Below are 12,101 nucleotides of genomic sequence, written 5' to 3' on the forward strand. Positions count from 1 at the left end.
ATTGTGTAGTATTTGTTTTCATTATTCCCTTACACTTGGAAAGCAAACAACGCCCCATTAAAGTGGCCATGCATAGTTCCCCCTACACATGCATGGTTACTCAGATTGTCCCCTCCATTCATCCTCAAAAGAGGCGGACAGAGAGAAAGAGAGAGAGAAAGAATAAGAAGCAGTAAATTCCTGCCCACTGAAGTCTGAGTCTGACTTAAGAATGTGGCCATTGAGACTGCAACTTCAACACGCGGACCCTTTGACGTCCAGTTGGGCTTAGAAATGTGTTAAAGGAGAGGGGGGGGCATGAGGATTAGGGAACAAAAGGATCCCTCTGTCATCAAAGGGGCTCTTCACCAGGCTCATCCCAGCTCTGGCGGCAGGTTTTAGGTTTTTTAGGGGGGGGGGGTGGAGGCTGAGGGACGAAGGCAGAGGACAGGGGGATGAGGGGTGGAGGGGGTGTGGTGCGGGGTTTGGAGGTTAGAGGGGGGAGCACATTTCAAAGGTAATCTTTAACTTTAAGCCCCTACAGACGCTGGCCGTAATGAAAACCCTGGTCGCAGACACCATGTTACTTATCACTCCCCTAGTGGAGCCCAGTCAGCCTATCTCTTCCCACTCCCTTTTGTCACGGTGGCATTTAAGTGGCACTATTCACCAGCCTGGATGACCAGAGAGAAGAGAAGAGTCCTCCTTTTCAGAGGCCTGAAAGGGACAGCCCTCTGCTTCAACCCTCTGAGTCTCCTCCTAAAACAACACATGCTCCTTGGAAACAAATATCTCCTTTGTTGCTCGGGTCTTCTGGATTTTACGCTCACAGTAGTGGGCTGACTTTGGTGATGTACTCAAACACGAGAGCTGTTTGATATGGAAAATACAAACATGCTTCAAATGGTTGTATAAATGTATTTCTTTCTTTCTTTTTATTTTGAATTGTAATGGCTTTTAACTACTGGTGATGTTCTTACTAATCTCGCTCCACCTACTTGTCCTGTCCTCCCATACTGGGATTGCTTAGCACAAGAGCATACAGTTAGTAATCAGTCTTAAATTCAGCTGAGAATGGCTTTTGTTCTATATGCATAATTTATAGATTAGAGAATAATAATATAGTTATAAAGATATGTACTTGAGAGACTGATGACAATGGCCAAAAAGAGGAAGAAGGGAAGTTACAACCTTTTCTTCTCACTAACAAAATTCTCCCCTTCTCTCTCCCACTCCTATTTTCTTTCCTCCACAATACCCCTATTGATTCCCATTAATATTTTAGAGGAAACTCTATCACAGATTTGGGGCCAGCTCAACCTGAGGTTTTGAGTACCTCAAGCCCCCCCCCCCCTCCAAAGCAGTCCATCCAATACCCATCAGCATTTCCTAAACTTGTCCTTGCGGAAGCACAAGTTTCACATTCAAACAAAAGACAACAGGCAGTGGCCCAGTATCTACAATATCTGAATAACAAAGAGACAAAGACAAAGTACTCATTAGTAAACAACAACAACAGCAACAACAGATAGACGGATTAGCTAAGTGGGGTTATGATAGTGTGTTTAAAAACAACCAATAACACACTTGAGTGGGTGCTTGCTGATGTGTATTACAGGGAGATGAAAGCACATCATGCAGCCATTTAGCTCAGTTACTAGTGAGCGGTGATAACAAGACTGAGGTCATGTGCTCAATTACAGGGAGAGCACACACACTGCTGACGTATCCCTTACCGTAAGGCACCTTCAATTCAGTATCTACTGAATGGGTAAATACGATACAAATGTGAATACTGAAAGCTGATGGAGAGCATAGGGAGTCACATCTCTCTCTGTGGCTCCTCAGGTTCAGGTTCAGAGCAGACATCAGGCAAATCAATACGGATCTCCGTGCACACTCATATGAGTCAGGATATTGACAGGAAAGTGCTTAACATCTTTATTTCAGCACTCAAATTCTGACAGGTCCCACATGCCCAGAGATTTAGAGTGGCACATCACTTTATACACTTATACATCTACAGGAGATGTAACTTTTATGCACGCAGATTTGTTAATGAATGCGATGTTAATGCATGCACTTATGATGCACTGCTGTCTTTGATAAGAACGCGTAAGAATGTGCACTGGCATTCATTCTGCTGAATGGCTATTTAGCCAAGGGTTGCATTTTTAAAGTATTCCGTTTTCCATCTTTTGCTGCCCTTAGAAAAGCCCATTGGATATCGCTAACATGTAAACAAATCAATTTACCTGTCAAGCCAAACATGTTCAGGCCCCCCCCCCCCACATACACACACACAAATGCTCTGTGCCCACCTACTGTCTGTCCCCGTATCTCACAGGGGGACAATTTGAACTAGATCTCATTGCTAGTTCTCTCCTCACCTATTGTGGTGCAAATAAAAATGCCTCATCTCTTGAGTGGCTATCTCAGTTGCTCTCAGGCCCACAGTGTGAGGGCCTTGCTCGAGGCAGCCTGTAGTCTCCTGCTGCCCGGGGGCCTGGGGGCTTGGGCCCTTGATGAGGGTGTATTTTAAGCTCTGTAGGGATGTTTAATTAATGACCCCTGCTGAGAGTAAAGGTATCCTCGGGTTCCCCTCTCTGGCACCAGCCTGGCAGATTCATCCCCTGTGTAGTTTTACCACCCTAAGACCCCAGTGGTAGGCTTAGCAGAAAGAGAGAGAGAGTCTCAGAGGAGTTAAGGCTTTTCACACAGCATGCACAGGATTAGGGATTTGCCATTTTGTGAAGGTTGCAAACTTTATATTTGTTGTCAAATAAGGGGTTTAGATTTTTTTTAATTTTTAGGAATCCTTGTATGTTGAAAAAAAAATGCATAAAGCGGACAAAATATATGTAAATTTTGCAGCTATTAACTTAAATATACTGTAACTGTTAAGTTGTTTATTGTTAATGTACAACAGTGAACATTAACAATATAAACAATGTAATGTAGGAGACCAGTAAATAAAACAATGTAAACCCCTCCAACCATAAGTCTACATGGGACATGACATTCCAAATTCAGGGCGATAATTCTGTCTAGAATGTTACATCCATCCGCACAACCTATGCATAACTGTGAGGTTGGCAGATGTGGGTCTGCAGTCATTTATCCAATCACAGAGGCCTTCACTGAAGACTCATTTGCCCTGCAGCCCAAGGCACGACGCTCCACAGAGGCCTGTGATGAGCTGAAGGATGGTTCAGAACAAATTAGAGGGGTCAAACAGAGACCTCATCCCATTATCTGAAGAAGCTCTCACAAGTGGCCTGGGCTGCTGGAGTTGAAAGCTGGGAAGTAATCCTGACCTTGGGCTATAGCCCTGGACACTTGGCCACTTTTAAGGGCCTTTACGTTCACCCTTCTCCAACTGAGAAGAACTGAAAGGGTGTATGGGTGATTTAGACAGGCCTATCACATGACTGACAGAAGCCACATTTTATCAGATGGCTGACAAGATATATGGCACATGTGACTGGACTGGCTTTTGACTTACAAAGTGATCTGTAAAATCCGGTTTCACAGTTTTGAGATATCACTGGCTGATATCTGCTGTTCTGTCTAGGAGTCTATTTATCCTATTCAAAAGAATGTGTGAAGACAAAGTACATTCGATATGGCATAAGAGGTCCACCCACAGGTCATCATCTTGTCATCTTGTCTATGATCTGTTATCATTTATACTTCCATCACCCCTGCTTATATAATGGGGACTTACAACAAATGTACATGCATACAGTACCTACAAATATTGCAGTCATACTTTACACGTTCACTATGCTGAAGATTAGGCTACAATATTACGTAATTGTGCAAAATTGTCAATTCAGTCTGATTTAGACGTTCATCATAGAATGTTATATTACAACCGGGAAATATAAATCTGTCTTTTATGTAATAATAGTTTTTTCTACCACAATCCACATTCTATTAATTATTTTCACTAATTCGTTTAATTTTTGTTTGTTTGTTGGACGTTGGACACTATCTGGCTACATCATTTTAATAACCCTCCGTTTTACATGGCTATGGGCAACAGGTTTCCACGTATGACGTCGATGACACGCAGGCTCTTGTCCGGTCAACATCAGGATAATGTTACAGGAATGAGCGCAGCGGAGTGAGGGCGTGTTCCGCCGGTCGAGGTGTCAACTCAGACAGTTGATTGGAATTGCGGGCGCTGTCCAGGAGATTAGGTGCTGAAATTTCAGAGAATGGACAGTTCTCAATGTCAAATAAGCGAGTTTAGTCGTGCTAGGACTATTTAAATATAACTATAGTGAAACTGACACGAGACAGATGTTTTGATAACCTATTGTATTGTATTATTGGCGATATGCTTTGTGAGTGAGAATAATTAACATCGTTAAGAGTTTAGCAAAAATGCATCTGTGTGGCAAAACAACTGGGTGGATATCCTGCAGACTAAATAATCACCCAAGCATTTACAGCTAATGCTTGGCACGTCTATATGCATTAAACTAGCACTGTACCTCCAACTGAGCAATGTGTCTCGTGATGCAGCAGTGTTTCATGTTCTGCCACAGCCTTTGATACTACCAACAGACCAGAGACTTGACTGCCCGGTCGGTTTGCGATCTCTCGCTCCCGTTGTATCCGCCGGCTAGGACGTCGCCGCTTCTTAATCGGTATGACATCATTGATTTTCCGTCACAACCGGTAAATATCTAACAAGGCTGAGATACCGAGGAAGACAAGGACAAAGCTGCGTATGTGAGCCAGCGCGAAGCGGAATTAATAATAACAGCTACGACAGTATGGCGTCCAGGGAGCTGATGTTTGTTCCAGACAAAAAGCAGGGCGACGTCAGAGAACGTTTCACACAAAGTTATTTTGAGTAAGCATGTGAACAACGGAGGATGACATGGCAGAAGCGGCGAGTCCAACAGGAAGCGCGTCCACGTTACAGTTTGACTCGGCTTTTCCCTATGAGGAGTATGAGTGCAAAATATGCTACAACTACTTTGACTTGGACCGCAGAACACCGAAAATTTTGGAATGCTTGCATACATTTTGTGAGGAGTGTTTGAACACTTTGCACCTCCGCGAGGATCGACCTTGGCGCATAGGATGTCCGCTCTGTCGCCACAGAACGCCCGTGCCAGAATACAGGATACAAAACCTTCCGAACAATACTAAAGTGACAGATGCTTTCCCCTTCTACATTGAGTTAGATCCCCTTCCACAGGATAGCTTGCCGCCCTATCCCCCGCCACTACACCCAGCCCTCATTGCACTTCGACGCGAGGAATCGAGCCGAGCAGCAACAGGAGCGCCGGCTGAGGACAGTGCGTCGGTCTCAGTGGCCGCCGCCGCTGCTTACGAGGCTGCTGGTTATGAGTCCTGTCAGACTTGTAAGCGAGTCGCCCTTACCACGGGTTGTGTGTGTGCTATCTTTGCCTTCCTTTCTATGTTGGTGTTGTTGTTTATGGGCCTCGTATTCGTTCACAACTACAACAACCCCCCTTCGCCAGTGGGCCCCATCTGTCTGTCTGTGGCCAGCATATTGGCAATGTTTTCAGTGGTTGTCACGTGGTTGATGTGTTGGCTGAAATACCGACCTGAACCGGACAGCGTGCGGTCAACCATTGGTGGCAACAGACGAAATGCCTGATATAACTCATGTTGACCTAATTCAGGTCTATATGTAAACACATCTATCAGCAACACTTCTCAAACAGAGTATTGTAAAATTAATATACAATTTATGGACAGAAAGAATAAATGAACAGATGTGCCACGTAAGACTATTGGCCATAGACTCTTCAGACAATCACTTACAGTGACTTGTAATCCTATGACTTGTGCTGACCTACATATCAAACTGGTCTTACGTAGTCTATAGGCCTTGTGGGTGAAATGCAAACGTAACTGGGCCATGCCCAACTGGGAAGAACGATGTAACGTTTACTAAGACCGGGAGTTTAATTATAAATAAAATGCTTGTCCAATCAGACATAAAAGGGTCGCTTACTTTTAGCCAGTTCGACAGGAAAACATGCGCATGCGCGCGCGAGTATGTGTGGGAGAGAAGAGAGGAGTAACATGCCTTGAGTGCCTTCTGTGCCAAATCCAGCCACCATCTGCCCTCTAGCGGCAGCTGGAAGTGGATATCAGTTATTAACAAATAAGTGAATACCGGTACTTTAGTAAACCTATGGTGAAAAAAAACCGTGACAATTTTTCATAGACCTACAAACCTGTCACATTTTCAAGGATTAGTATTGTCGAGTGGCTTTGGGTAGTGATGTGGATGTTTCAGGGACTGTTTTTATTGAGTTTGTAACCGTCAAAATGGTCTATCCTGTTCTTAGTTGTCCCAAAATGGTCAGTTCCAGAAAAGGTGTGTTTAAATAAAAAATAGTGTCAATAAATAATTTTTTAATTATTTAATTTAGAGCATTACACCTTTGGAACATCACCACTTTTCTCATATCAGTTAATTGCTTTGCACTGTGAAATTAATGCTTGCCTCTAGAAGTAGATAGTAACACACGTTTACCTCGTTACATATACTTAGGTATGTTGTCCCCCAAAAAATGTACTTATAGGAGCAGTTGAAAAGCAGAATACTTTTCACTAGAGTAAATGTACGATTAAAAAACTCTGTTACATAGGGCTACCCACGTAGCTCACACGCGCACTATTCCCTACAACGTCGACTGCTTTGGCTTCATGTAAACGTAGACGCCGTATGGGCCCCTGGTTTGTACATCAATAGCGCCGCTATATTGAACCAGAACACAGTGGAAATCTATGGAAGTCAATCACAAAGTATTAGTGGAAATCGGTGGAATAATGGGTTGCATGAGGGTGTGCAAATCGTAGCACTCTCCAGATGTATGGTTATTGCCTTTTACACGTAAAGCTGCTTAGTTTTTTCTCGCTGTTGTATTTGGTAGGCTAATATAACATTATGTCGAGAGCTAGTTATTCACCACAGTGAGATAGGCTAACGTTAAGTTACTGTTAAAGCGTTAAAGTGAACCATAACCCGCTCTTTTATTCAAAGTAACTTAATGCTGACATTAGAATTATGTTAAAGTTAACGTTACTCATTCAACCGCTTTGTCGGTTGGGTCAGTGGTGTTGTGGTACATATAAATGTATAACATATATAATATTTGATTTGCCTTGACATTACCTTTGATGTTTCTATAACTTTAGATACCGTGACGTTAGTATAGGGAAAGTGCTTGCTCATTCTCCATTGCTCTGGTGAATCGTTTGTGTCACTGTTGGAGAGGCTGTATATCGATGATGGCCTACAAGATTAGGTTATACAGGCCAACCTACATTTAAAGATTTTTTCATACGGTGGAATTTGATGTATTACTTGAATGCACTTGAATGGCTACACTGTGTTGAATTTATTAGCCAAGCATTTTAAAAGTTTATATTTTGGGCATAACCCAATATTTGAATATCACACATATGCTTAATGAGTGTAAAGAAAATATCATCTTATGAAGTTACTTATTACTTGAGTAGAGTACATTTTTACCCTTATTTTGAGGGGTACTTTTACTTCTACATGACATTATTATAAAGTAACACTACTTTACTTTACAGCTTTTGCTTATTCTACCCACCTCTGCTTGCCTCTCCCCTCCATCTAGACGGGAATTGCCTCCTGTTGGTGTGACTGCTACAGTCTATAGTGTCTCTCTCTAGTGAATGACTGAGTAACTCATCAGCACCGTCCAATATATTATGCCTACTGGTCCATCCTATTGGATATTATTTAAAGTGAAATATCAATCCAAGTTTTTAACCTGACATGCCATAGTGTAATGAAATTGATGTGTAGAGAATTGGGACTGCATCGCTTTTTGTATGTATGACTGATATTCTGTTAACTTACCTGTTTCTGGTCCCCTTCCATGTAGTAGGACCTTTTCCTGCAAATGCTGATGGCTGTGATAACATTGTTCTTCATCACCAAAACCATTTTATCATTTTATATAGGCAGCCCAGCTCTGTTCACTCATTTTGTCTCTTTTTTCCCCCTCCGACTCAAGACTATCTCCACTGTGGGATGCTGCTGCAGTCTACTGGCAGCAACCCTCTCTTAACAGCTGCGCATTCCCACCAAACTGTTATGCACAAACTCTACTCTGCCTATGATATATTTACATACTATGTGCTAGCCTATATACCTGTAATAGAAACGCATGGCATCTCTGACATTATTTTCTGCTTAATTTCTCTGCTTATCCTTATAATAGTAACCTTATGAGGACACTGCATTAACCACTAGGCTGGTTGAGGGGGTAAACACCTGTGAATGATGGGTGTCAATCAGCAAATGAGACTCACACTAACAGATGGGGGCTGGGGGAGGTGGGCTGCCCATGTCATGACGTCGATAAGTCCCAAACGGTTCACTCTATGTCAGCATTGGCCTTGCTAGGTTCAGGATGATTTTAAACAGTAGATGGCGTGTTGAGCCATTTTCAACCCATAAAATGCAGATATTGATGGAAATGTGAATTTTGTCAACATTAACACCAGCATTGATGTGCTTCATCACAGTACAGTCGTATCATTTAGTGTACAGCTCAAAGAGCACATGTAAGGGTGCAGTTACACTTTAATCAGCAACGGTGACTTTGCTTTCATTGTAGTCATAGCTGTTGTTTAGTTGACTAGATAACTTCTCCAGGGGGGTATTCCAAGTACATGGTTTAGTAACAAACATAGGTAAGTTAACTCAGAGTAAGAGGTAAAACTCATAACAGAAGAGCCCTGTATGGCTTTGTTTTGCCAGGAGAATGAAGCCATCAACCTCTTATATTTGGAGGCTTACCACTAAGGCCACTTTGAGTTACTAAAGCACGTACTTGGAATACCCCTCCAGTATAGCATGAACATGACGCAGAAACAACAACAATGAATAAGAATCTGATGCAAAGGGAGATGTATCATCGAAAATAAGTTGGGATAGAAAAAGCTCTATAGCCTAGTTCTATGAAACGTTAAACAATTCACTATGTAGCTCCATTCACTGAACACATGCTATATATGTATTTATTGGTCATATCAAAGCCTACGTTTAGGATATTTGTTATTTTTTTAATCAGTGCCAATTGAAATGGTAAATAATTCAAGGCTGAATAATGTGGTAATATGTGATTTGATGATTAAAAGTTTTGGAAATCTTAGAATAGTACACGAAGATAATCGGACACTTCGTCCACAAAATTGCCAGTTCATGCAAATATAAACTGTGGTTCAGTAGAAGTCCATTTCTGTAAAAGCAGATTACAGACAATTAACCCCAACCATCTGAACTTGAATTGTCATTGTTGAATGTTTATTCCATTCGTTTACAATAGTGCTCGATGAAAAGCAACGTAACAAGCCGACCACCAGGAAGAGAACGGAACGTCCCGATAACCAGAGGAAGTGTTCAGCAGCCTGCACTCAACCACAAAAGGGCGCATCACAATCTTGCATCTGGGGTTTAGGTGGTCAAGAATGTGAGGATAGCTGTAGAAAGTGTTAAAGAGTGAGATAGGACTTTGCAGATCTTAAACACAGATGTGCAACGTCTGTGCATTGGTCGGCATGGGTTATCACTTTATCGCAGGGTATGATGCGTGACTGTGAATATTTACCATTTATCTGTCGTATTAAGTATATATCCCACCAATGTAAACTTCTAAAAGGTTAAATCACCGCACAATCCTTTCCTCCTCCTTCTGAAGTTGACCTCCCGTGGAGAAGACCGCTACCTGGGCCTGTGGTACAGGGGAGCGGGGGCCCGGGGCTGGGTTCACCATGGGGGCAATAAACTCCCTGTTCCCGGTCATCATGTAAAGTCATCAGCATGCCCTGGAGGACATGGAGAACAAATGCTTTTAGCTTCTCTGCTCTCAGCAAAGGAAAGGCCCTATTCTTTCTTTCTCCCTCTCACCAAGTCGCACTTTATTTATCCTGTGTGATGCAAAGCACGTAATATCCTTAGGACTGCGCAAGTTGCCCCTACCTAGGAATTAGTATCGCCTTGTAACAACGTCCATAATTAGTCAATAATCAGTTGTCACATTTATTTCAAGCATGCCATAAAAATCAAATAATAAAAGAACTGGCAAGGAACGACAAAGTGAGGTTCCATGGAGTACGTCTAATAAAACTCTTCATAAAACTCTGATGTGGCCTCAATCAACGAGCACTTGTTGAAATTTGTGATCGAAGTCCGTCACAAAATGGTCTAATATCGCCTGAAAGTACTCCACTGCAAACGTGCACAGAACGTGCATAGAAAATGGTCGTTAACAACTGTCTTTTATAGTTATTATAATATACTAGGGGAGTGTGTAAAGCAATTAAAGGCAGCCGTACCAATTGTAGAGGGAAATCATTAACACCACTCTCAGGATCGATGATATGCCCATGCTGTCCTTGTTGTAAATATTTACTTAGGTGACCTCCAGCAAAGGTGAACATGTTTTTCTCATTTGCATTATATTCTGAAGTAGGCCATCTGTATTGTGTAGGCCTGGATACAAGATCTTCTCTGACCATTTATCATGTACCCAGAAAATGCATAACATCAAGTCATAGAATACTCCTTTCTATCCCAAATATTTGCGTTACGATTATTTTGGTTCGGTATTGTCATATTGTACTCAGAAAGTGGCATTGGAGTTTGGAAAGATTGCACAGGTAAAACTGTGACAAACGTGCGAGAACGAAACAAATGTTTGTTTGGTTTTGCGCGCTTTGCGCAAAGGCGTCCCATACATGCTCATTCTTTTAATAAAGGTTTCAGGATTTCATAAATTCATCATTGGCCTCTGCTCCGAATATATCCTTGGGTTATTTTGATTTTTTTCAACCGGGGCAAATTTCTGACTGGGAGTTTTCACTCAGAAATTGATTTGACACGGAGATCCAATATCCCTTTAAAGATAATCAAACTGGGTTCTCCCCACTCCAAATCTCTCCCACTCATTTTTTATGACGGTTTAGAATTACATCCAGTCCCTTATGTTCCAGTGACATATTTGTCCGAGTGAATCATTTACATCTTATTGGACACCAATAGAAAACAAAGAACATTCTTGATATTATTAAATAAAACATGCATTGATGTTGTCATCGTTACCTATTGAATGGTTTAATTTTACTTCACACTACGTGTATCATATTTACGCATATGGTAAAACATCTCGCTCACCTCAGTGAAATGTATGTAGGCCTATATGTACATATGACTAAACAATCTCTGATACAATGACAATAACAAAAACAGCAAAACTATTGGGGTCTGGCTATTTTGTAGCCTAGAAAATTAAGTGCAGATATGCTATAAGGCTTTACCAAAATGTTACACTCATATCTGACCATGTCACGCACTCCACCAAGAGGTTAAGCGCAGCTCCCTCAGAAGACTCGCCTGTGAAGTGGAGTTTGAAGAACTCAGGGTAATTTCACCCTTAGCACGTGAAAGGACTCCCGTGTCCCAACCATATTTCCCTCCTGCGCCCCATTGTCCCCGCGGTCCTGTAGTAAGACAACATTTGAAGTATCTTTTCACGTCCACAAAAGGCTGAAATGTTAATGCGGGCCCTGCATGGCTCAGGAAGCCCCTATTTCCATGTCTAAGTCGTGTGTCTTTTGCCTCAGATTTATCCTGCTCTCTTGAGAAGTTTCAGAACAAGTAGACCAACGCATGTGACACTGCCTTAAGGTTTCTTTAGAGCGCTATTTCGTTTTAATTGCAGTACGAAGATGGAGTGAATCCAATAGAAATAATAGGACAACATCAACTATAACAATAACTACATTAACTCATAATGACGGTGATAATGATAATAGTTATGATGGTGATGTTGATGATGAAGACGATATTGATAATATTAATAATAACTATATTTTTTTTATCATAACAATTTCCATAAATTTCCAATTCAACAAGAAAATTACCCATTATCGTTAGAGACCTACCTATGGCGTATGGTGTTTGGAGACGCTGCTCACATCCAGGCAGTCACGCTCAGTTGGAAATGTGCACCTGAGGTGAACATCCGAGCATCCGATAGGCCTACCAACTATTTTCCTTTCAGTGTTTACACTACAATGAA

General features: G+C 41.8%; 1 protein-coding gene and 1 long non-coding RNA gene across 2 annotated transcripts; one reads left to right on the forward strand and one right to left on the reverse strand.

The window, feature by feature from the left end:
- Nucleotides 1-3,284: 3,284 nt before the first annotated feature.
- On the forward strand, nucleotides 3,285-5,965 carry LOC122128630 (E3 ubiquitin-protein ligase RNF152-like). Its single transcript, XM_042703020.1, has one exon. The coding sequence runs from the start codon at nucleotides 4,874-4,876 to the stop codon at nucleotides 5,621-5,623; it is 750 nt and encodes a 249-aa protein (XP_042558954.1). The 5' UTR covers nucleotides 3,285-4,873; the 3' UTR covers nucleotides 5,624-5,965.
- Nucleotides 5,966-9,308: 3,343 nt separating this feature from the next.
- On the reverse strand, nucleotides 9,309-12,056 carry LOC116218457. Its single transcript, XR_004162868.1, has 2 exons — nucleotides 11,965-12,056; nucleotides 9,309-9,846 (listed from the first exon to the last, which is right to left on the reverse strand). It is a non-coding gene; the product is annotated as an uncharacterized LOC116218457 (long non-coding RNA).
- Between the last annotated feature and the right edge of the window lie 45 nt (nucleotides 12,057-12,101).

Source organism: Clupea harengus, chromosome 22 (genome assembly GCF_900700415.2).
Source record: "Clupea harengus chromosome 22, Ch_v2.0.2, whole genome shotgun sequence".
Classification (NCBI taxonomy): Eukaryota; Metazoa; Chordata; class Actinopteri; order Clupeiformes; family Clupeidae; genus Clupea; species Clupea harengus.